Genomic DNA, 26,618 nt, shown 5'->3' on the forward strand with positions numbered 1-26,618 from the left:
GTGGTCAAGTGTGGACATCAGTTAATGTCAGAAATGTTCAAACAACCCCCCCTCCCCCACCCCCAATGCTTACTGTCTAGTTATACAAGAAGAACTGCCATTTGTGCACAGGTAGAATTGGACCTCAAGCAAGGATTCACTTGGGAGGAGAGAAACCACTGGTAAATTGGTTTCATTTGTACTGTTTTCAAACTACTAAATTACTGGAGTATCAGTTAATAGAGGCTCCTGCAATCAAAGGCAGTGTTGTAGCAGCATCTATTCCTGTTTCACTGCAAAGGAGTAAATTGTGAAAATCACTGATATTTTTTCAATAAAACAAGCATGTTCACATTTGTAACAGCGGCCACCTTTCATTTTGAGGCTCAAATTAAATTAATCTTCCTTCTTGGTTCAGCTGCAAGCTGATGAGTTAAAAAGCTATGATGGTTCTCAATCGAGAACAGCATCTGATTATCTTTATACCAGCAAATGCATGGATGAATCTCCAGTTGAAAGAGATTTCTTGGGTCACTGCTCCCTCTAGTGGAAGAGCACCACAAAAGCAGAATGACAAAAGCAAAAACAAAAGCCAATGCGAAGAAGTTTCAAACAAATTATCAAAAACCATGATAAATTAAGAACACTCCCTTAATTTTCAAAATGAGAACAGTGAAAATAACTGAAGATAAATTAACTGAATAATTGTTTTTTTTTTAAATTAAAAAGCTTTAGGGGGTACTCAGATTTGAACCAAGGACCTCTTGATCTGCAGTCAAATGCTCAACCGCTAAGCTATACCCCCAAATGTTTCTAAGCCAGCTAATATTGTTCACATAAAAGCTTGTGTATAGTATAAGCATATTCTATTTCAAGGTATATCTTTTATTTTGATTTTCAAGTAACTGGGAAACAAAGTACTAATGCTTTACAATGAATAACAAACAAGAGAGTTTAGAGATTTTTTTTTTTTTTACAATGGGATTTATAAAAAGGACTAAAAACAGAAAATGCTGGAAATGTCAGCGGATCAGGCAGCATCTGTGGAGAGAAAACAAAGTTAACGCTTTGGGTCGATGACGAAGGGTCATCGACCTGAAACATTAACTCTGCTTTCTCTCCAGATACTGCCTGACCAGCTGAGATTTCCAGCATTTTCTGTTTTTATTCCAGATTCCAGCATCCACAGTATTTTGCTTTTGTATTTATAAAAGGACCGATGGCCATTTCAGTTACCTTTCAAGCACGTGGAGCTAATGGTACAATCCTACCTCTTAACCTCATGTACTGCATAAAAACTGGTGCCATCTACTCTAGACGCAATTCCTATTCTTTATTCAATTCTTTTTTATATAAATGAAGGGTAAGCTTCTGCCTCAACTGTCACTTGTGGTAACTAACTTCATGCCACTCCAGTGGTTACAGCCATGACAATAGACTCTGAAGAAAAGGCTAAAAATGCTATAATGGAAAGACTGCAAGGTCTTTAATGTGACAGGATGACGTTGAATGACCTGACCAGCCTTCTTCATTTGAACCCATCTTATAATCAGTACAATTAGAAAACCGATGTAACACCAGAGTGCTTAATATTTGATCCAGAATTCTTCTGATTTTGACTGAGTGATGTGTATAAGCAATATATTATCAACTCGGGTTTTTATTTTTACACTTGACTGCAAGCTGATCAGCATTAATGCATCTGGCCGAGTCCCCACAAAAGCCCGAGAGAGAGACTGGGGAGAAGATTCATTGAGTTGCTCTCATCTACTTCCTCGTGGCCAGCAGAGAGCAACATTAGCGATGGTAAGGAAGCAAGCCGTCAGCAGAAGATGCACAACGCTTGAAGGACATCCGAACCTCATTCACATTTGTATCTTATTCTCTGTTTTTAAAAGCAGATCACAATATTCAACAAGAAAAGAGCAAAATGTTACTATTGGGGTGGGGGGCGGAGGGGGAATAACTCCCTCCTTCCCAATGGATGAACCACCTCGTCCTTTTGTGGCCCCGCTCGACAGCATGCAACCTAGATCAGCAACTCACTGTACAAGGGTGCGTCGACAAAAAGCTGCCGTTCTGCCATTGCTAGATATACTGTACAGCAAAAATAACATGCCGACTCAGCTCATATAAATCTGAACTGATAAACAAACCTGTTGAATTCCGAGACACAAGTAGTAAACGCTATCCGGCTCATAACGCTCCCCGTTGGGCCTCTGTATTTCTTTAACAAATTGGGCCAGCCCGTAGTTTAGTTCTGCAGCAGTGCAGGATAAAATATCCTCTTTAATCCTCATCGGTTTAGCTGATAGGGAAGAACAAAAATATAATTTTTTATAAAATGGAGCAAACATGTCATTCTCAAGGTTGGGATGGCAAAAGATTACATCCAACATCTGTGCCATTTTCCTCCACTGCCTATTTTCTCCTCTCCCCATGAAGGTACTGACTTCTTACTGTACTGCTCCACAAGAGCCACAGGTGTAGGGTTTTCACAGAGAAATAGATGGATTTGCAGAATTTAAGCCCCCCACCACCCCAAAGCATGTTAAAAATCCCAGAAATACACATAATAAAAAGGGAGCTGGACTTCTTCAGTTAGCCGAAAGCAATGGCTCTGTACAAAAGCATCAACACCAAGTGGCCACCAGCTTCCCAGCCAAATCTCATCCGGTTATAGCAATTGTATGAAGCAACTCTCACAAATCTCAGTTTTGTGGGTTTTACCTACTTTCGAATAAAGCAGCTTACAATTCAAACCAAACCTCACCCAGTGTTAAATTGGTCGATCTGAAGGGGATTAGGTGGCTTGAGAGAGTGACTGACACCCTCGAGTCAGAAAAGATATTTACAGAAGTCCCAAATTTGTAAAAGCCAGCCTTATATAAAATGGTAGTAACAAGAGCAGAACAGAGGCTGGGCACTCTGCAACAAGTGCCTCACTTCCTGTCCCCACAAATCTTCTCCACTATGAGGCTCAAATCAGGAGTGTGATGGAACATAAACCACCTGCCGAGATGTGTGCAACCACAACACTCAAGAAGCTCAAGACGATGCACTGCAACAACATCAAGTTTATTTTGACAATATCTCCCTCCTTATGACCTCTACCACTGAGAACAAGATCAGTAATGTTGTAGGACACTATCCTGACTTAGGCATACATCAGCATTGCTCCATTATCACTGGAAATCTCTACTCACCACTGTGGGAGCATGATCAATATAGGAATGCTGTGGTTCACCACCGCCTTCTCAGAGAAACTAGGGATGGACAATAAATGCCACTTTGTCATTATCACACACATTTGGAGAAACAAGTTTTTAAAAAAAAATCTGTGGCCTGGGAGAGTAATTCACAAAATACTTCACACATGTACTTCCCCTCCCCACTGCAAAATGCACTGGAAGGTTAATGTTGTGGAAGCACATTTCACTCAAGATACAACAAGTACCTGAAAATAAAAACGTTGATTTTACAAATCAATAAACTTCTCTTCTTCAAAAATGTTGCAGCAGCCCAAATGTACTCCCCAATTTTCTCCTATCCTCAAGGCAGTGACCACAGCTGCCACAGGTGATGGCAGCTTGCTGCTACCTTAAGTGTTCAGTCATGGGGCTCAATTTCCCTCAGTTATTTGCGCCGTTTTTTTGGTTGCTAAATTAAAATATCCAAGTTTCCCCAAAGATTGTGCGCCAGTGTAACTCAGTTAGTTACGAATGTTTTAGGTTAGTTTTTTTTTAAAATCTCATTGGGGACGTAACCTGCCACCCACGCTAATTCTGGCCATTTAAGCAAATTTGGCCAGCTCCAATTTACTCCAATTTCTCTTAGGATAGCGTATGTGACCACTCTGGAAAAACCTTTTGGGCAGTTAAGAAAATCGGCGCAGGTAAGGAAATCAGTGCAGATGTACTTCCATGGCCCGGACAGCAGCAGCAGAGAGGTAGAGGCCTTTCGGCCAGGGATAGTAGCGGGTACCGGCATTGGGAGGGGTGGGAAGCCTTTCCACCAGAGTTAGGAGCGGGTACGAGCAACAGGAGGCCCTTCGGCCAGGGATAGTAGCAGGTACCTGCACTGGGGGACCCTTTGGCCAGGGATAGTAGCGGGTACTGGCACTGGAAGGCCCTTCGGCCAGGGATAGTAGTGGGTATCAGGAGGGAGGGGGCCCTTCGGCCAGGGATAGTAGCAGGTACCAGGAAGGCGGCGGTCCTTCAGCCAGGGACAGCAGCGTATACCAGCACCAGGAGGCCCTTCGGCCAGGGATAGTAGTGGGTACCGGCACCAGGATGCCCTTTGGTTAGGATAGTAGCGGTTACCAGCACCCGGGGGGGTGGTGGGGAAGGAGATAGACTTTCGGCATAAACACTTCAATAATTTAATGCTGGTAAGTTGCTGCAATGTGTAAGTGCTTGTGCAGGTTGCTGTGAGCTGGCAAGAATGTGTTGTATGTTTCACTTTCCAGCCTCAGCCCGCAGTGTATCCCTGGTTACCCGGGCAACCCGATCTTTTTGGCGCAGATCTTAGACTCCACCCGCAAAGCTAAAGGACAGGCTACTAGTGCCAAAATTAACAATTCAAACGGAGAAAGTGCGATGATTTTTTTTAGCGTAATTAGGCCCCCAAAAAATGCACGTAACTCTTCAAGTATGCCAGAAAACAGCTTTGGGGAAAATTGAGCCCTTAATTTATGAACCTAGACAGAGTGTCAACAAGCAATTCAACTGTATAGGACATCACAGCCACAAAGCAGAGCCTGGTTGTTGTGTTCATTCTTTACAATCATTTATTGATAGCTGTTGTTTTTAAACACTCAACGTAGGTTAATACTATAGTGGATGTTTTAAACCAAGTAATTTATTAAAGCTTTATTTTTTGTTGATTTTTTAAAAACTGGTCATGGCAATAGCTGTTGTGTCCTCATTCTTATCACATATCAGCAATCTCTCCCAGGTTAAGTGAACACCCCAACCTCAGGCAATTATTCCCGACAGTGCCTGTGACATTTCTCTATTTACCACAAACTGCCCTATGGTAATGCAAGTGAGATTTCCAATTCAATGCCAGCTATTATATTCAGGGCAGTTTTGCACTGTGGTCCACAATCACGTGGGAACAGATCAACATTTTTTTTTTTTTAAAAAGTGTGCTAGTTAGTCCATGGCTGCTTTCCTGCAGCTATAATGGCCAACTCTTCAGAATTGGTAGAGATGTGGACAGAGGGATTTGGCCAGTGGTCTTGCCAAACAAACTACAAAAGCGGGGTTAAAAAAAAAAAGGTACACAACATCCCGATCAAAAAGAAATAAAACAAAAGCATACACTTACGTCCAAACCGGAGCTCTTCACTTTTACTGGTATCACCACTGGCATATTTAGCCTGGACCCAGGACTTCCAGGCATTCACTCCGTATGAGTAATTTAATCCAGTACAGCACTGTTGACTAGCAAGAGAATCACGTGAACAGCTCTCTGAAAGCATTATCCGCTTCTGACCCTACAAGGGGAAAAAACAAAATAAAAACACTAAAATTAAGTCTTTCTTTATGACAAGGTGAAGAGATTTTGCTACCTTCTCCTGAAAACCACTGACTGTCTTCAAATTGTTCCGCTTCTTTTTTCCCCTCACTTAATTCAGAGAATTTAAACTCTCTAATTTTTTTTTTTTTAAAGTGGCTCTAATTTAACACATCTTCCACACAAAATTACTCTTACTGGGGTAGTTTCCCAAATTTCTGCCCACTTCAGTATCTTATCCAAGTGATCATTCATGTGTGAAACAAAGTAACGAGTGGCATTGATCTATTCAACTGTGAAAGAAGTCCAGGTCAAGTTTGATTTGGTCCTCTCACTACTTCTACACACATCAACTTTCCAGTAGGGGCCAATGTATAGAAATCAGCAGCAGCCACATTCGTCCATTTTCTCTCTCCCTGGCCCAGAACACTGAAGTAATTGTAATCCCATCACCATCCCAGCAATCTGTAACTCACCATAGACCAAACATTCCCAATTTCTCTGACTCAGTTCTGCATTGGCAGTGCATTTATTGGTGGGAGTAAAGCTTTTAAAAAAAAAAAGCCCATGTGATATGACATCAAGATTGCCTAGTTAAAGCTCAACTATTTTGTATTTATTTTTAAATGGACCAAAATGCGACAACTTGAACCCACTGACTGTCGTGGCAGTCACATGGTTCTGCTGAATACACATACAAACTCAAAGAAATCGTACCCTTCTGACAGCTCGTGGGATTTCAGATTCTGGCTGTTCTTCATCTGTTGTCACAAGCCCACAGTCAAACAGGAAATCAACACCCGAATTAAGTTCCAACGGTGCTGAAAAATAAATGAAATGTAATTTTAAAAACATTTTTAAATGAAATTCCCAAGAAGTTTTTACAGCAAAGTTGTGGAACAAATATGAAAATTATCTGCTTTTTTGGCCTCCTGATGGTAAAATAAACCTTTAGATTGTAAGAATTTCTGCAAAAAAAGTAAAAGCCATTTAATCAGGTCGCCGCCGTGGAAATTAAGTTTTCCGTTGAACTGATTGCCCCAATGTTTGCATGCTGTTAGAATGTCCAAATCTCTCGGCTGATTATTGAATTTGCATGCAAATGACTATGATCGACCCAGCCAATTCAGATTTCAGTCAACTGAAAGACAAATGCTACGCTGGAGAGATCGCAGAGTTAGGAAGGCACACCAATATTAGCTATCAAAAAAAAGAGCAGGAAGACCACAGGAACACCATCACCTCCAAGCTCCAGTCCAAATCTCATCATTCTGAATTGGATATATATCAGCATTCATTCCATGTTGCTGGGTCAAAATCCTGGGATTGCTATGGGAGGAAGGGGGGGGTGGAGAAGAGAAAGAGTACCACTAGCACAAGGCAGCCCAACATCTTCTCAGGGAAATAATTGTGGCCTTGTCAGTGTTGCTCACATCCAAATTACATTTAAAAACATTGGAACCATCAGGTAATCCCTATAAAATAGATGTGCCAGCTTATTCACGCCACACCTAAATGGCTTCTCCTGTGCCAAATAAGTTTTCCCACTGGTCTGCAATCTTTCCTCCAAGCAACATAAATATATGCAAAACTGTAGACCTCGCATCAAACCACTGGGAAAAGAGGTTGGGGGTCTGCTTAACCTTGCTCTTTTTTTGTTTTGGTCAATTCTAAAGATGAATAATCTAAACCATAACCATCAGGAAAAGTCAGCAGAACCATTCCCTTTGGTTTAAACACTATCCATATCACTATATGGAACATAAATGCTCATCATCAGCCAACTTTTCTTCTCCCATTATCTACAATGGGAATAAATGCTATACCTCACTACTGTATTTAGACTAGCAAGTCATTTCTAGTCCCTATCAAATATTATTTTATCGTACATAAAAAGGGAGTAAGCTGCAGAGATGCTCGCAGAACTCCAACTCTGCTCAACTTTGAATGTTAGATTAGCAATATTTTCAAATTTGCATTGGGAAAATATTTTCAAGGTTTGCAATTTAAAAGTGAAAGCAAGTTTGCAACATACTGCACTCCTCAACGTCACTGCTTGGAACAGCTTCAAAGCACCACTTATACTTACTTTTGGGGAAGTCCGCTTCCAAATCCTGTCCCGGTTCATCCAAGACATTAGCCATTTTTACTGCCATGGCCAACACATCATCTCTGGCAGGTCCAAATAAGTCACAGTCTTCCAGGAGGCCATCAGCACTCTGATTGCTAGCAAGATCTGTTCCAGACAAGGAAAAAAATAACTGGGTCTTATTGCATATCAAAAAGATAATTAACTTTATAAGGCCAGTGGGGTGGCGTATAGAAAAAAAGAGAATCCAACATTGACAACACAGTTGGCTAGTAAGTATATATTTACTTAAAAAGGAAAATAAGTGTCAACTTGGCTCAGTTGTTAACACATTCATCTCAGTCAGGTGGTTTGGATTCAAGCTACACTTCTGAAAGAGAGTACATAATTTAGACTGACATTGCAGTGCCGTATTGAGGGACTACTGCATTGCTGGAAGTACCATATTTTCCATTAGAAATTTAACTAAGGTGGAAACTAAAGATCTCTCGGCATGATATAAAGAGTAGGGACTTCTCCTGGTCATCAGAAGGCAACAACAAATGCAATGCCGAATAGAAAAATAGAAAACAAAATTGGATATAATTTGCTACGTAATTATCCTTCCTGCTGCTTTGCCAATTATATTCTCAACTAGAACCATGATCAACATCCATCATGCTGCACAAAAGTCTATTAAACTAGCAAGAGTCTCAGGACAGTGCAGTGGTTCAATATGCAGCAGGAGACTTCTAAATCTGATAAACAATTGGTTACATATACATGGACAAGCTTTGGAATACAGTTTTGTGAAACCACAAGAAAAATGATGACGACACAAGTCACAGAGCAAGTTTATATTACATCAGAAGTCACATGAGAAAATGTTACAGTCTGCTTTAGATTTTGAACAATATGGCTTATTGAAGGATCCATGCCTCATTGGAACAGATTAGGAACAACGGTGAAAGAGAAATGAGTAAAAATTTAAAATGAAACTTGCCACAAAGATCTGATGAAGCTTTCTCCATTTCCTCAGCCTCTGCTATCATCTCCGCCATGGCGAGTATATCAGCTTCAAATGGGTTTGATGGGATTTTGACTTTCAATTCCTCTATCGTCTCTACTATCTTATCAGCACTGTCTAAAGTGGTAGGAAGGAACATCGGAATAGGGACCTATTTTATAAACCAAACAGCGTGTTAACAAAAAGTTATAAAATGTAATTTCAAGACTCACAAACAAAACAAACATTTCTGTACATGCTAGTAACTTGGAAATATTTGTCTTACCATTGTTTACTGAATGCTGCAAAATCCATCCCCCAAATCATCCTCTACATCTGAAAATGCAGATTCCCACATCCACCAACCTTAAATTTCTCCTCTTTCTACAAACCACAGCTGTACCTCTGTCTCCCAATCCTCCTCCTCCTAAATCCCACTTTTCTCCAAAGTCTAGCTAGATGCATGTTCCCAGATTGTGCCCCTCAAAAATCCAGCGACATGCTATGTCCTCCAATTCCTCTCTCCATTTAAAACCCAGTTAGATCTCGTATCATCCCAATCCTCCTTGAAAACCCTGCCAAAAACTAAGGGCTCAATCCTCCCCCACCCCGGTATCAAACCCCACATAAAGCAACTGCTCTAACCTTTCTCCTTCTCCAAACCTAACTTGCATGTCCTCTCCTTTATCAGAATTGCTCTCCTAGTAATGAGTTTTGCTGCAGTCCTAAACCTTTTAAATATTGATTTTTTTTTTTTTAAATTCAAAATATGAAGATTTCAGTCATGGAATATGTCCGAAAGATACTATCACCTACCACTGAAAATTATAAGAATTAAATAAATATACACAACAGAATCTCAGATGATTTGGGAGTGTCAACAGGCAACTCCGCCATCGGAAGTATCAAAAGCAAGCCTGATCCTGTTCTCATCCAACATCCACACATGCATACTTTCAATTAGAGATTCCTGAATAGAGTTCTGGAGCAGGAACCCCAATTCATTTCCTTCCCTTTGCACCCACTCCTATCCTGTTAACATTTACTGTCAGGACTCTCCAATGAAGAACAGTTGACAAAGTTACAAGAGAACAGTCAATACAGTACTTTCAGGAGGGGAGAAAATTGTCGGTGAAATCAACACGAGCACCCCACCTACTGCAGTATTTGAACCGCCATCCCTCTCCCCACTTTTATTAATTTTGGCAGCTGAAAAGTAACCTACCACGGACAAAAAAAACATAAAATTAAATCAACTTGCCAATCAGGACTAATGTGAACCAACAAAAAAATTGACAGCCTGATCATTTGTATGCTTTCTATACCGCATTCACAAGCTTAAATGTACAACCCTAATAAAAAAGAACATGAACCTAGTCGTTCTTTTATGATATCTACCGAGTAAATTGTCGCATTTGACTCAAAGATTCTTGCAAAGTATGAGCTACAAAACCATGAAACTTACCGGGATTGGCATAGATAAAGGCACTGGTGTGTTTTGACAATACATATGCAAAGGCACTGGTATGAAGACTGGCACAGGGATGGGTACCACAATCAGTTGTGGCTTCCATTCCTCCTCTGAAACAGAAAATTAAACAGATTTTTAAAAAAGGGTGCAAGAATTACAATTTTATTGCCAATTTATAAAATTACTTATTTCTTAGAATTACTGGGAAATGTTTTAATTGCATTTTAAAACTTGAATTCACATGCTATTTTCTAATTGAAGCAATCCACAAGTAGTTAAGTGGCACATATAATACAATCCTTGCCTCTTTCCCAAACCTTTATAAATTTCCCCAATATTCAGATAAATCCCATTATTTTTTTAGCACCTCCTAAACCCGGAACCTCTATTGCCTTGAAGGACAAGGACAGCAAGCGCATGGGAACACCATCCCCTCCAAAGATATTAGTGAACCAGTGGGTTTTTCTGACAATCAACAGTTTCATGGTCACTTTTACTGGTTCCGGCTTTTTATTTAAAGATATTTATTTATTTTTAATCAGAATTCAAATGCTAAAGTTCCATAGTGGGATCTGAACTCTCATTCTCTGGATTAGTCGTCTTGGCATCTGGATTATTAGTGTGGTATCAGCAATGCACTATCGTACCCTCGATGTGGTCGAGCCAGATCTGGTGATTGACTGTTAAACCAGTTGTGTGGCAGATATGGTCAAGCCTGCACCTCTTGGACCGGAGAGGGCAAAAATGGGGTCCATAACAAAAGGGAACGACCAGGAAGAGCCTACTCAGACTACAGATCCAGGTATTAATCACTTCTCAATTGGTCTTTTATCAATTTTATATACATCCCCTTGTCCTGGTGGTTTAATTTGAATATGACGGAGCAAATTAAGTGTTGATTACAGGCTTTCAGTTTCTCTGCAGTTTTTAAAAATAAACTTAACTAATAAATGCACAGCGGATTGATCAGCATCTTAAAAATAAAGCACGGTTAATGCTTCAGGATCAACGAAAGGGCACACCAGAAAGTTTAATTCATCTTTCTCCAATAATAATCAAATCAGCTATGCATTTCTAGCATCAATGGTTTTCTCTTCATCTTAACAATTTACCTGTTTGACATCCTTTGGACTTCATTTCGGGTTTACAGGAGATGCCCTTATTTTGAGTCAAGGGTTTACACAGTATAGCCTTATTCTTCAGTGTCACAGGAGGTGGAGATGGCGGTGAAGGTGGTGGCGGCGGCGGCGGCGGCTGTGGTGGTGGTGGTTGTTTTGACGACCGAGTCTGTACAGATGCCTAATAAGGAACATTTTAAAATTAGAAATATACAGCACAGTTACATTACTGTTAGAATCAATTCTGAACAAACCATTTTACCCAAGTGGATTAATAAATCACGTGAAACTGATCATACGGACAAGCAAGTTTCCAGTTTGAATTCTTGGTCTGTGCTGAGTCACTCTCAGCCAGTGTGGTAGTGGGGCCACAACAAAAGGTCTCCCTGACCCCTCACAATTCACAGCCACAGTTCTGTTCCGAATTACTATCTAGTGACACCTGCTCAAATGCACCTGCGGGGTCATCGGAAGAGGCGACAGAAGCAGGTTGAGCTGTGCTGTCCCCCTCACATTCACTGCCCAAGCTTGCACATGAAGAATGTGCCACTGGGTGAGGTACCAGAGAGCTGATCACAAGCACAAAACTGAACCCCAGAATGGGTTAGTAGGGATAAAATGGAGGAAAAATACATTGATAAAGACATTGACAGTCTCCAAAGAATATATGGAATGTCACTGGAAGTCTTATGAACAAAATCACATGACTGAAAACATTCTGAATCCCACTAAAATTCTTCCAGCCTTGCAACACAAAATTAGATTTTGCTGTTCTTTGAACACAACCCACAATTTCAAATCTCTGCAAGAAGCAACATGTTATACCTCTTTTCCTGCCCAGCCCAACAAAGTACTGCTCCTCTTTAAGCTTGTAAAATCAATTATTATTTTACAGTTGATCATGGTCTGAAGATAGCCCAATTTTATAATTGGGGCATGCACCTATTTTATCTATAACCACCCGACAGCTATATGGATAAAATATTAGTTACTGGGCATCTCACCTTTCTGATTTTAACTCCTCCTTAATGTAAAGGACCCCAAACTCTCTTAAAATCCAGCTACAATCCTTTCCACAAGACCAGTAAACAATGACCCCACTCGACACAACAGACAGAAGAGGACCAGAAACCCCCTCCCCCGTCTGTTATCACTCCAGTTCTTCGCTTCCACAGGCCATCAAAACAATTTAGAAGGAATTGCTTAAAAAAAGGACTCAAAATGTAAACCTCAAACAACTGCAGGCAAGGAAGGAACTCTGATTAAGTTCCTGCAAATATTTCTATTTACGCACAGAATTATCTTCCATTGCATTTAAAAGAATATTTCTGGGTATAAATAAAACTAAGAAACACACTAACTAAGATTTCCAGTTTAAAATCATCTCCCTCTTCCCAGGGTAGTGCATATGTGCAAGAGACTCCCAATAAAAGCAGTTAATGCTTAACAAACTGAAATACAAACAAAATATGCTTAAATACACAGTTCTGATGAAGAGTCAAATCTGAAACGTTACCTATTTTTCTCTTTCAGATGTTGAATGGCTTGCTGTACGTTTCCAGCATTTTTTTGTTTTTATTTCAGATATTCAGCATTCACACTGCTTTTTACCAATGCTTTGCTGATTAACTCCTTAATAAATAAAAGTTATATAAAATAAATGGTTAATAATGGGTTTGAAGATAGGATAAGCACAAAGATAAATCAAATGCTCCATGGAACAGTGGTTCTTGCAGTGCTGGGACTGTGGAGGGCAGCTGACTACTTTTGAACGAGTAATACAAATACAAGGCAGAAATTGTGTCGTTTTATTCAACTATCATTGGAGACCATACGATATTTTGCAGAACTTTCCCTCTTATGATTACATTGGTGGCATGGAATCCATCACAGGACAGATTGTACACGGTCTGTGGAGGAAGTGAGCTTGATAAGCCATAAAGCCTTTTCTTGTTCAATGCTTTCTTACATTTGTTTGTATCCTGCATGTTTAGGTAGTTGTTACACAAAACCAGAAACAAAATTTCACATTCTGTAGAGTAACACAAAGCAAAAACAAAAATAAAGGATTAAGACTTCAGTGATTTAAAAATTGGTAACATGCTCAATATGCCTAGAGTGTACAGAGTGCATCCAATTTCCATGGCAACCTTTCTCTAATTCTGGCACCATTTTTTTTTAAAGTTATGAATGGAATATGGATGCACTTACCTCATACATTCAGAGTTCAATCTCTCAACTGTTCAGCTAGCACCCGGAGCATGGGAGGAAGCACACTGAATGTGGAGTTAAAATGGTAACAAAAAAAACACACTTCAATCCACTCTTGTGGTCGGTGGAAGATCATTCAAAACAAAAAAAAAACTTTACTTACTTCAAATTTCGTGGGAGAGGGAGTCGGAGAGGGAGTCGGAGACGTCGCATTCTTAGACTCCTGCGCCTCATCTGCAAACAAAAGACACAGATTGTTTGAAACAAACTGAGCCGATGTTTGTGACTGTGCACGTTTGAGAGTGTGCACATTTGTGGGTGTGCATGTTTACAAAACCTCAATAAGTTGTTTTTTTTTCAAAAATCATCCACATAATAATGTGGAAGTCATTTGAGGTCACTACTGCACATCTCTGTACTTGCACTAGTCTGCGCGAGTCGTGCAACATGTGCACGGCATATTGCCAACCACAGTTTCTGGGACAAAACACAAATATGCTAATTATTTCTCATTTTAGAAATATAATTATAAGTGTTCAATACATTTTGTTAGCGTAACTAAATGAAACAGTTAAAAAAATATTTTAAAAATGTTGGTAGCTGAATGAACAGGCTCAAGAGGACCGTGGGGTGCACACTCCAACATCTGGGATTTGGATTTGAATTCAGCTCAGACCAATGGGACTAAAAGGTCACGTCTCTGTGCCACCTGAAACGAGTTAAGTAAAATGAGTCTGGTGCAGTTCAACCAAGTACCTACCAGGCATGAGCCCGCTGCGTAAAACTACAATTCAACCCAAGTTAGCTGTAAACTGAGATTTAATTGGGGCAAAGTGGAATGAGATTTAAATTGGAACTAGGTATTGCTATACCTACTCAACAGAGACAGGACATGCAAAAACCATTCTTCACCCGATCAACACAAAAAAATAAACTTAACTTTACCACTTAGATTGGAAATACAAATTCAATAAAAACACAGTTAACCAAAATATTATATATCCATTGCAAACTTGTGCAGAGCTAAAAGTCATCACAATTAATGGGGGTGGGTGCTCATTCTTCTAAGGGCCTGACACTGGAAATGGAGAAATACACTGCAGTGTCAGTTATTCTGCAGGAATACTTGTTAAAGATAAATAAATTCTACTGAACTGCTCCCAATTATAATAGAGAACCACCTGTAAACTTGACAATATATCAGTCACCTCTTATTGTGCTGGGTCACTGGCCTGGAGGAATGGCTGCAAGCCTTTGCTCCCCACCAGCCCCCACCCCACCAGTCCAAAATTGGGAGTCCAAGAATGGGATGGTGGGGGTTTGCTTTGCCAATGACAATTCACCAAAAAATGCAAAAAAACATGCTCTAATTAATGAGGCACAGAAGTAAATGAAAAAGTACTGTTAATTGTTGTTACACGAACAGTCACAAGGTAATTTAAAGGCTTTTCTACCCTATCCTCTTTACACAATACTTGTATGCCTTTCATTGCTCAAAGGATGATCCTCAGTCACTTGCACTAGTGTCAGCTGTGGCTCAGTGGGTAGCACACTCGCCTCCGAGTCAGAAGGTTGCGGGTTCAAGTCCCATTCCAGGAACCTGAGCACATAAATCTAGGCGGACACTCCACTACGGTGCTGAGGGAGCACTGCACTGTCGGAGGTGCCATCTTTCAGATGAGACGTTCAACCAAGCCTGCTCTCTGAAGTGGATCTAAAAGATCCCATGGCACTATTTCGAAGAGGAGCAGGGTAGTTATCCTCAATCAATATAACAAAAAGAGATTATCTGGTCATTATTACATTGCTGTTTGTGGGAGCTTGCTTGTGCGCAAATTGGCTGCTGCGTTTCCCACATTACAACAGTGACTACACTCCAAAAATACTTCATTGGCTGTAAAGCGCTTTGAGACATCTGGTTGTGAACGGCGCTATATAAATGTCAGTCTTTCTTTCTTTTTCCCAACTTCCAATATTACGTGCAGACCTCCTGACGGCAATGAAGGGGAGCAGCCGCGAGCTTTGCCTGCAACATCAGGTCAATAGCAGCTAGCACTAATGAAACATGATCCGAACTGATAAATCAGAAGATGCGCAATGCATCGAGGGCAGGAGAAGCATCCTTTCATATCTCCATATTAGCCTGCTTATAGAAACATATTTGTCTGCTCTGCCCCATTCCTCACCTCTTCAAATATTTTAATAATTTTTTTTGCTCTTCTGGGTGTCAATCATTGAAGAATTGAAGATGCATTCGACTCCTCTGTCCATCTAGTATCAGCACCCCACTACAATATTTACTTTACTCATGAATAGAACATAGGTTGTAATGTACTACAAGGCAGGAATATCTTGAGATTCAGGTGCTATCCTAAATCATGAAAGTGAAGCTTTGCATAATTAAGAGTGTCACCTGAACCCAGATAAATTGTATTCTTATCCATATTTTTAATCCATACACCAACATTGTTCTATTAACATGTACAAATGGAGTTCAGGGGGGTCTCTTCGTGCCAGTGCGTCACGTGCCTGCCTAAATCTGCATCCACATGCAAGCTACAATTTAAACTAAAATATTGGGTTTTATTTTACTGCCCATTGCAGTAAAATAGCATTTGTGTGTTTAAATAATATTCAAGTCACTAGCAGTAGGGAAATGCTAAATATCCACTCGTTATGCTGGCATTGACAGTCATTCATTAGTTGTTCAGTCAACCCAAGGTGGAGCTACTTGGATCCCATCCAAGTCTTGACTACAACATACCATTTCATTTACAATTAAAATCTTGGCTGGAATGCAGGATTGGCTAGAGACTTCAAATACAGATGCTGTAAATTATACAATTTACGGTGGGTGTATTTCAGTGCCAGTATCAACTAAGGAGCACAAATTACAAGACACCTCTTCACTACAACCAAATTGTTGACTGGCTTCCAAATGCAGTTTTAAAGCAGAGTTCTACAAAGTTAGGGTGCGGGATCATTGCAGAGCATTTCCTCGGAGCAAGCAGTTCATTGGACACAACCCTTCAGAGAAACTAACTGCATCTGAATTGCCACACAATCTTAAACATTGGTCAGCAGCAAAGCAAAGGCGTTTGCTGCTGGCCGCAAAGTAAGCTTCCCACAGAGATCTATATCTCTAGCGAGAAGTTCGGCTTTTCTGACGTGCAGTTGAAATCAGTGTAGTTTAGTGGAAATCCCATAACATGACGTCAACAAGCTGTCTAAGTAGCAATCACAGTGCAGAATTCTCAGACTGAACACCCAGGTGGTGAATAAGCGCCTTTGATTCTAACTTTTAAAAAATGTTGAACAAAACAAAGATTGGGGCTCTCACATGGGGAAAAGGTACACCTGAAATAAAGATAAACAAACTTAAAATATATATATATATATATATTTTATAGCAAAAGGTTTCTGAAAAGTGTTAAAAAATTTTTTATTAAAATAGTTGACACACCAAGATTAAAATAAAATTTTCAGGACCGTAACATTTGCTTAGCAATCAATAAGCTGCTAAAACCTCAGTTACACCTAATCCAAAAGGGTGTAACTATTAATGGGGTATGTCAGTTTCCCTGGGTTCAATTTTCTCGTGATTTGCGCCGTTTTTTTTGGACTAAATTTTAAAAATCCTAGTTTCCCCAAAGATTGTGCACCAGCGCAACTCAATTAGTTACGATTTTTTTAGGGTTTTTTTTTGCGTCATGGGGGGCGTAACCTGATGTCTGCACCAGTTTTTCACATTTATGCAAGTTTGTCCAACTTACATTTCTCTTAGGACAGCGTATGTGACCACTCCCAAAAAACCTTCTGGGCACTTAAGAAAAACCAGTGCACATCAAAAAATCAGCGCAGAAAGATTTGGAGGGAGTCAAGAACGCATTAAATGTGCATCATCAAGCTTAATTTTTTACAACTGAAAACGCAGAAAATGGAAGTTCCATGCAATTCTTTCATTTGGATTATTTTTTAATAAAAAGTGCCACACCACCCAATGTCTTCAATCCGGGCTCGAGGGTCTGCCGGCAGAATCTGTCCCTCACCCGGACACAGGGGCTCGACTTCAAAAGAAGCCGGGGGGAAGGGGGGAAGGAGCCAAACTGAATCCTGAAATCCTGAAGGAATGAGAATCCTTACACTATGCAGCAAGCAGCATCAAATTAAGCCCGGGGGGGGGGGGGGGGGGGAAAAGAGAGAAATGATAGGCGAACGGCAGGGATGAGAACCCTTGCACTATGCAGCAAGAAACTTCAAATGAAGCCAGGGGCTGGGGGGGGGGGGGGGGTTGTTTCCTGATCTAAGCAAGCCTACTGCGCATGCTCAGAGCTGGATGTAGTCTATACTAGGGAGTCGACCTTGGGGAGAGAGAGAACAAAGAAGCTTGCCCTGCCTGCTGTTTTGAGCAGCTTGTAAAAGGTACAATTTAATCATGGGGGCAATACTGAATGCCATACATCATGCAAGTCTTCTGCATGATGGTGCTGCGGAGCAGACATTTGAATAGACGTCATCGCATGAGGAACCTCAGAGCATGTAGGATGATGAGCAGGAGGCCTTACCCACGTCAGGTATACCGAAACAGGCGTTCATACCTTCGCCCGAGTGACGTAGACCGAGAGAAGGCTGTGTTTCCGCAAAGAAGTTATAGCCATGATCTGTGAGTTAGTCATCTTCATAGGCAGTCCCTCGAAATCGAGGACTGCTTCCACTCTGAGTTCTTAGGTGATTGAACACTCCAATATGGGAATTACAGTCTCGGGCATAGGTGGAACAGACAGTGGTTGAAGAAAAGGGTGGGTGGGACTGGTTTGCCACATGATCCTTCAGCTGCCTGCGCTCGTTTTCTGCAAGCTCTCGGTGACGAGACTCGAGGTGCTCAGCGCCCTCCCGGATGCTCTTTGGCCAGGGACGCCCAGGTATTGGTGGGGATGTTGCATTTTATCAAGGAGGCTTTGAGGGTGTCCTTGTAACGTTTCCTCTGTCCACCTGCGGCTCGCTTGCCATGTAGGAGTCCTGAGTAGAGCGCTTGCTTTAGAGTCTTGTGTCAGGCATGCGAACAATGTGGCCCGCCAACGGAGCTGGTTGAGTGTAGTCAGTGCTTCGATGTTAGGGATGTTGGCCTGATCGAGGACGCGAATGTTGGTGCGTCTGTCCTCCCAGGGGATTTGCAGGATCTTGCGGAGACATGGTTGGTGGTATTTCTCCAGCGATTTGAGGGGTCTACTGTATATGGTCCACATCTCAGCCACACAGGAGGGCGGGTATCACTACAGCCCTGTAGACCATGAGCTTGGTGGCAGATTTGAGGGCCTGATCTTCAAACATTCTGCCTCAGGTGGCCAAAGGCTGCGCTGGCGCAATGGAGATGGTGTTGAACCTTGTCGGTGATATCTGTCCTTGCTGATAATAGGCTCCCAAGGTATGGAAAGTGGTCCACGTTGCCCAGGGCCACGCCATGGATCTTGATTAGTAAAGCAGACCTGCTAACTAGAAGCAGCAGGAAGACTGCACGCAACATGCAACGCACATCTGCATTTGGCCCGTAGGAATGACTACATAAAGTTCTCCATGACCGCCCAGGCAATGCATGAAAAGGCTGTGGGCTTCTCCAGGTTGTTGGCTTCCTGAAGATACAGGGCTGCATTGATTGTACCCTCATCACCTTGCCAGTACCTTTGGAGAATTCAGAGATGTACAGGAACAGAAAAGGCTTCCACTTTGTTAATGTGCAACGCATGTGTGATGACAATCAACGCATCATGTCAGTTGATGCAAGATACCCTGGGAGCACCCATGATGCGTTCATCCTACATGAGCATGCTACATCTGCCATGTTTCAGCAGCAACCAGAAGGGCAGAGCTGGCTACTGGGAGACAAAAGGTATGGCCTCGTCATCTGGCTCATGATGCTCCTACGCATAACCCGGATGGAAACTGACCAGGAGTACGACATGTCCACATTGCAACACGCAGCATAATAGAGGACCATTGGCATCTTGAAACAGAGTTTCCGATGCCTGGACCATTCCGGAGGCTAATTGTAATACTCCCCTGAGATTGTCGGTCAGTTCACTGTTGTGTGCTGCATGTTGCATAACTTAGCCATCATGAGGCAGCAGCTGGTAGTAGAATTCCCATCCGAGGCGAGAGTGGCTGATGGAGGAAGATGCAGATGACGAGGAGGACGACGACGAGGAAGCCATGCAACTATCTGAACCTGGAGCACGACGGCGGAGGAGGGCGGGTCGTCGTGCCCCTTTAACGATTGCTGGAGCCTTGCGCCAGCAGCTCATCTGTGAACGCTTTGCTGCCTGAAGGCTCAGCGGCAACTATTCAAAATGAACCATGTTTACTGTTTGGACCTGTTCCGTAATGTTGTGTTAATGGAACAAATAATGCAATGATTCTTCGTTACTTCAAAAAATTGTGCTAATAAATGGAACAAATAATGGAAATGATTCAGTTATAATTTAAAATATATTTTATTCAAAAGTTTAACACACACGTTTGTACTTAATTTAAATAAAAATATTCTTGTATCAAACTTTAAAGTTTTCAGTTAAGATCACTTACTAAGTCTAAGATCACTTACAAAAAACTTTTAATTTGAGAACAGTTACAACAGTGACATCAACAACAGCAGCAAAGAAAGGCTGCACCCATCTCTCCTCCACCTTATTCCAAGACCGCCGCTGCGCTTGGTCTTGTTGACTCCACCCCTGCCCGCAGGCAATGACGCAGCGTTTTTCATGTTATTCTTTCGAACATCTTAGGTAATGCTCACTTCTTGATGGGTGGGGAGTGCAAGCGCTAATGTGGAAGGCCCGGCTTCAGTCTCTTCAGAGGTCTGGGGATTGGAGTGGGAGTGGCAGTAGATTCGATCAATGGGTGCAGGGTCTGGGCATGTTCCCTTATTGTAACAGCTAACTCTTGACATTCCCTCCCTCACGTTCGCCGACAGTATCTCAACTACCTGTGACATTCCCTCCCTCATGTGCACCGACATAATATCAGCTGCCTGAGCCATTCCCTCATGTTCTCGGACAGTGCTCCCATTTCTTGAGTGTGTTGTTATTTCTCCCAACAGTCCTGATAGCTCATCACCCACCCCACTGATGGTGTACAGGAGTGATCGTGAAAGGTCAATGCTCTCCGCACTCATTGCCATCATCTGAACCACATCTGTTAGATTCTGCACCTCAGGAGAGCACTGTGGTGCTCTCGTTCCCCCCCTCACCCTGGGTGTGCCTTGCTGCATCCCACTAGGACCCGCAGCTTCGGACGGTGGTGCCCTGGGTATGCCTTGCTGCATCCCACTGGGACCCACAGCCTCGGACGGTGGGGCCCTGGGTGTGCCATGCTGCATCCCACTAGGACCCGCAGCCTCGGACGGTGGGGCCCTGGGTGTGCCTCGCTGCACCCCACTGGAATCCCCAGCGTCGGACTGTGGGAAACCATGGAACGTCACAACACTCGTACCACTCAGGAAAGGGACTGGCACCTCAATGGACGATATCTGCACCTCCTCAAGAGAGAGTACAACAGTGTGGGCTTCATCCATTCTTGGTCTGGAAGATGTTCTCTTCTTCAGGCTTGTCCCGTCTGAATCGTCAGGGTTGGCCTCAAGTTCTGTAAAATATAACAGAAGACAAATGGTTAGTAGCAGAGGGGGCAGCGTGGGCCGCATGAGTAGGCTCACACAGCGCAGGCAGCAGGCTCATTTGAAGGACCACAATGAATGATAGCACATTGCATCAACCGAAGCAGCTGACAGAGAGATCCCCATGAACTGAAGCATCGCTAGCCTGCGCAGTGCTTGACTTTTAGCAAAGCCAGACTCTGGAATTTGCAAAACTTCCCCTCTCCCTCAAATGTGGACCCAGCTTGTGCAGTGGTGGTTGCTTTTCTCCAGGCAAGACCCATCAAAGCAGCGACCCTGTCTTCCAAGTGTGTCAGTGGGTGCAGATTTGATGGGCCTCCTCCTGTTCAAGTTCTTTCCCGTTTGTTGTGTGCCACCTTTCTCTGCAAAGATGAAAATATAAATTTTTTAAAGAGAGTTTGTCTTTCTGCTAGGTGGGACATATTCAGATAGTCATATTTACAACTGCAATTCCAGTGAATAAATGAAAATATTACTTACATTAACTACTTGACCAAGGTCCTGCCACTTGTTTGTGCATTGGCCTCCGGACCTCGGGGTGGTCACCATTGCACAGTAATCTTCTGCAAGTTGGTTCCAGCGTTTCTTCATTTCTTTTGGTGAAACTTTTGTGACACCTCTGCTGGTGTCCAGCTCGTGCCATCTGGCCTCAATTACAGTAACTAGTGCCTCCACTTCATCCTGCAAGAAATTCTTGGTCCTTGAGCCAATTGCAGCTCCAATTTTTCCAATGAGAATTAAAGTTCTCTCACACAACTGGCTCTTTAAAAATGGCTGCATGCAGACCGGGAGCTGTATTGAGCATAAAGACGTCCTTATTTTTTCGCGCATGCGTCGAAGGGGAGCATCATTTTTTTGGCGCATACATTAGGCTCCATCCCCCGAAGCTAAAGGACAGGCTGCGCGGCGCCAATTTCAAAAAAACAGAACGGGGAATCTTGCTACTTTTTTGGAATAGTTGGGCCAAAAAAAAACAGGCGCACTCTGGCAATATGCCATTTGAGAAAATTGAGCCCCCTAATTTGACAGATTACCCTGAATGCCGACTATGGGGTGGGGGGCCACAGCGCAGCCAGTGGCAAAGAAGTGAATGGCTGACCGCAATTTCAGGATTTCCGCGCTAGGATCCACATGCGTTACATCCAGAAGTTGCGGTTAGTTTCAAAAGGGTGTTCATTCACTGTTGTTACCCACCGCAATATCCTGGCCTATGTCGTGTTTATCTCACATATTAACACTTGCATTAACTCGTGTTAAGTTGCTTAGGAGCAAAAAGAGCAAATTTTATACAAAGAACTGATATTTTTTCTTCCGATTGCCAAAGTATTTTATTTCACACCCTTCACGAGCCGATCCTATTCCAATGCATCCGAATTTGGAGAATCTACCATAGATTTGGTAGTGTTGTCACTACACTCATTTAGTATGTTGGTACTAATACACTAGGATGGAAGTGTAAAAAGAAAGTTGCACTTAAGCCAATATACTTCACTGTTGTGCAGTACATTCCTTGCTTGTTACTCCAAGTCCATCTCAAATGACTACCAGCAGTGTCATGCCTGTAGCCATCAGTACTTCACCCTAGAGTTTTACAGCTCACAATGTTCTCCCCAGACACCACCCAACTTTGGATGAATAAAATCCAAGATAGCACTGGTTATTTTTCCACAACTGAAGTGAGCATTATATAAAAATTCACATGCCTTGTACTATACCTCCACTGAAATCCTAGTTAATAACACTAATATACACAAAGCCCTAATAATGGGGTGATGTACTGTATTGTTCTACAGGACTGATATCAGTCTCAGTCTTAATTCAATGACATTTCAGACCTACTTTTTAAACAATTAACATTAATTTGTTTTCAAAGCTGGAGTGTAGCTGTCATTTGTTCTGAGAGTTCAGACAAAGTGGTTATCTGAACCCCTGGAACAAATGGCAGCTTTCTTCCTCATCAACTTTTCAGTAATTCTGTATAGTATATGAATATAATGAAGCACAAAATAAAAAATAGCATACTGAATTATACAGCATGTCCATGTGTTTGTAAACAGAAAAGATATGTTAACATTTTGTGGCCCTTTCATTAGAAAATTTCTGATCGAGGGTTTATATCTGAAACATTCATTTAGCTTTTCACTTTAAAAACACTGACAGACCAACTGTAATTCCAGCATTTGTAGTTTTTTCTTTTTCTTTCTCCTCACACATACAGCATTACAAGATATTGATTCATCACACTCTCAACAATAAGAGGCAAAGTCCTCAGTAAATTTCTAGGAAAAGTATGATAATGGTATGGTACTAGCCACGAGTTCCTTCTTCTTTGCAATCAGAGCCAGGACAAAAGTGGGAGTACTAGATATAAATTCCCAGCTTTAAGGCAAGGAGAAAGAAAGCTGAAAAACAGCCATTATTCTGTATATGCTACACCACAATCTGTAACTGCTCATCTGTGATGACAAAGAGTAGAAGTTAGGCAACAGTCTATTATTGTCCCACCAATCAGAACATCTTGCCAATGTTCACAAGTTAATGGAGGGTTTGTTGTCATCTGAGGAACCATACTCCAGCATGAGTTGTCATCTTCAGCAAAGAAAGAGTAAATAAGAAAGCTAGGACAAAAATGTGAAAATCAAGTGTCGCTAAACTAAATAGCTCAACTTTTGTTTCAACCAATCACACAGATCTGATTAAGGGATGCCCCCAGAAAAGCAGCTGCTTACTTTAATGGCTGCATGCCTTTTCAAAAGCTCTCTAATTTGTACTAATGCTATGACTTTTATGCAGTGATTAGGGAGCTGAACCAGCAATTGTGCAAAAATATTTAAACGAGTCCTACTTCTAAAGCGTGAAATATTAAAACCCAAGGCCCTTAAATTACAGTGTGGTATAATAACAAAATGCAATGCACAAAATATCTCTCCACTATTTTAACAGAGAGATTAACGTGATTAAAATAAATGGATTGATGCCTGTTAAAACAGAGGAATTTCACATAAAAGCTTGTATATTAGTATCTCACTGCAATTTCAACTTACATGTGGTCACAAAATGTACTGAGACATTACGTAAACTGCACATCACAGGAGAAGTGTCAGCTTGGCTCAGTGGTAGCATTTTTACCTCTGAGCCACATGATTGCGAGTTCAAATCCCACTTCAGATTTGTGCACATAATCAAGGCCAACACTCCAGTGGAGAAATGCTGCATTGTCAGAGATGCTGTGTTTTGGATGAAACATTAAACAGAGGCCCTGCCTGCTCACATAAAAGATCCCATGACATTATTTGAAGAGCAGGCGAATTCTACCGCTGTCCTGGTCAACATGCAACCAGCACCACCAAACACAGATTAACAGGTCATTCATCTCATTGCACTTGTGGGACCTTGCTAAGGTCAAATAGACTGCTGTTTGCCTACAAAATAATAACTATATTGCAAAAAGTAATGACTCGGCTAAGAAGAGCTTTTGGACATCCTGAGGTTGTGAAAGGTCCTGATAAAACAGAAGTTTTTTCTTTCACACGGAGGCCAAGGGAGATTCACATTTGAGGTGGGAAGTTAGCATCCACGTGCAGACTAATGTTCCCTGTAAGCTGCATGGACGCGTGGTGTCTCAGCGCTCCAGGGGTCCCATCAAGCCGACTTTTCAATAGAAAAACCATGCAAGTGCTGTATTTTGAATGGGCCGTGCAGCAGGAAAATAAATTACAGGGAACATGGAAGATTACTAACAAAATTATTATTATTTTTTTTAAATAAAAAGGGTTGCAAAATGACAACAGCATCAGCAATTGTGCTTTCAATTCAGATCAAGCCGTTCGGCTGCCATTCTAAGCAGAAGCGTTGTAGGACCAGGCCAAGAAAATGTCCATTATATCCTCAGAAGAAATGGAGGATTGTCATCACCAATGTTCCCGTTAAGCTGTGCAGTGCGGTCTGGAGGTTCTGCGCAGCCGGCTCATAAATGGAAAAACTGCAAAGAGACAGAAATCTGAATAGGTCGCACAGTCCGTAAAAATTTTTAAAGGGAACTTTGGTTATCACTGAACCACTCGAGCACCCCTCTGCAGTCAGGATGATAGATCTCTCCCTCTCCCTCTCCCCACCCCCGATGTGTACAAGACTTCCCAACTAAGCAATGGAAGAAACAGCAGCTTTTAAAAAAGGACGAATAACAGAGAAAACACAATTTCGTACAAGTGTATGTGCAAACAGAACACGGATTTTTTGGGGGGGGTTGTGGGGGCTGGAATTAAAGTTAGTTATTGTGCACAAGTGGAAATCATGCTACTCCTTCCCCACAAAAAGAAAATGTAACCATGAGAAAATACGTGGGAGTGTGTAATTATAACGGGAATAATCTGAGAGGTTCAGATCAGCAAAATCAAAGCTGAAGCAGTTTAATAAGTATTGATCTGAAGAGCGAAGTTGAATTACTGGCTGTAATCATTCTTGCATTTGCCTCTTCTTCAAAACAAACAAGTTGATGACAATTTTATTCCGTTTAGGGTCTGCTTTCATCCAGTACCCAATAGCGAGAAGACCAGGCAGCAATATCTTAAATCACTGATGTGCAATTACGCACAGAGTGAATGAAGAATTACCTATAATGACATGATTACTGCAAGTTTACAGAGATGCACAGGTAACAGCTGATACAGCGAAGATTAGAACTCGCAAACATCAGCTAAGAATAGTCAAGAGGTCACATCCCAATGCTATGAAATGGCTAACAGATCAACAACTATTAATTCCGTAGTTAGCAAAGCACCATTTGGTAATGCGTTCTAATTTGCTCTACTAGTTTATTACGTCCACTGCCTACAACATGCGGCTTTCTCTACCCACTTACTGTTGAGCAGACTTTCAGGTCCCTTCTGCGTCGCTAGATTGGGCTGGTTTTGCTGACTGTAGAAGCGCAAGAGGCACTGCTGGTTGCAGAAGTGTTTAATTTCCCCGCGCCAGTGTACCGTTTCCAGAAGCTTGCCCTGACGTTTGCAGGCATGGCATCTGGCTACCTGAAGGACACAGTGAACAATTAGGAAGCAGTCACCTTCCACACCCAAACAAACATGTTGCACAAGGCAGGTCACAGCTGTTAACACAAAGCATGGAACGAGAAAAAGGCCATTCAATCCATCAAGCCTGCTCCTTCCACAGACCGTGTACAACCTGCCCTATCACGGGCTCTATCATGTTTATTTAATGACCTGAGGGAAAGTTCTGCAAAATTTCTCCCCACCCCGAAGAAGTTTGAACATGCCTCCACAATACCTATTCAGTCACTCAAACCTGGCCAGTTGCTCTCCGCAGATGACATTTTCATGGTCCCAGCAGCACAGGAACCACCGTGTTCCATGGAGCATTTGATGATCTGTCTGTACCTATCTCTATAACCGTACATCGCATTCCTAGCCAGATACTTATCCAGCCTTTTATTTTGATGGAGTTAATCGACACCATTAACTGCTTTTGCCAGGAGTCTGTTCCACAGATCCATTACTCTGTGAGGAAGGGGGAAAAAGGTAAGATTTGTTGCCAAGTCTGAATGACAAGATGGTGAAATTCAA

The 26,618-nt window shown here is 41.9% G+C and overlaps 1 protein-coding gene and 1 non-coding gene across 12 annotated transcripts in view; both read right to left on the minus strand.

The window, feature by feature from the left end:
• LOC139265606 (zinc finger MYM-type protein 3-like) overlaps positions 1–26,618 on the minus strand; it is a 133,990-nt gene that overhangs the window by 16,418 nt on the left and 90,954 nt on the right. For 10 of the 11 annotated variants that reach the window (XM_070882736.1, XM_070882738.1, XM_070882732.1 and 7 more), the window contains 9 exons: positions 25,901–26,066; positions 13,537–13,607; positions 11,157–11,343; positions 10,039–10,154; positions 8,571–8,745; positions 7,589–7,735; positions 6,217–6,320; positions 5,311–5,479; positions 2,136–2,287 (listed from right to left, as the gene is read on the minus strand). In XM_070882736.1, coding sequence (XP_070738837.1) covers positions 2,136–2,287; positions 5,311–5,479; positions 6,217–6,320; positions 7,589–7,735; positions 8,571–8,745; positions 10,039–10,154; positions 11,157–11,343; positions 13,537–13,607; positions 25,901–26,066 — 1,287 coding nt within the window. The remainder of the gene's footprint in view (positions 1–2,135; positions 2,288–5,310; positions 5,480–6,216; positions 6,321–7,588; positions 7,736–8,570; positions 8,746–10,038; positions 10,155–11,156; positions 11,344–13,536; positions 13,608–25,900; positions 26,067–26,618) is intronic. The other variant, XM_070882739.1, reaches the window with a different exon arrangement.
• trnac-gca (transfer RNA cysteine (anticodon GCA)) lies at positions 713–784 on the minus strand. Its single transcript has one exon. It is a non-coding gene; the product is annotated as a tRNA-Cys (tRNA).

Source organism: Pristiophorus japonicus, chromosome 6, assembly GCF_044704955.1.
Source record: "Pristiophorus japonicus isolate sPriJap1 chromosome 6, sPriJap1.hap1, whole genome shotgun sequence".
NCBI classification, from domain to species: domain Eukaryota; kingdom Metazoa; phylum Chordata; class Chondrichthyes; family Pristiophoridae; genus Pristiophorus; species Pristiophorus japonicus.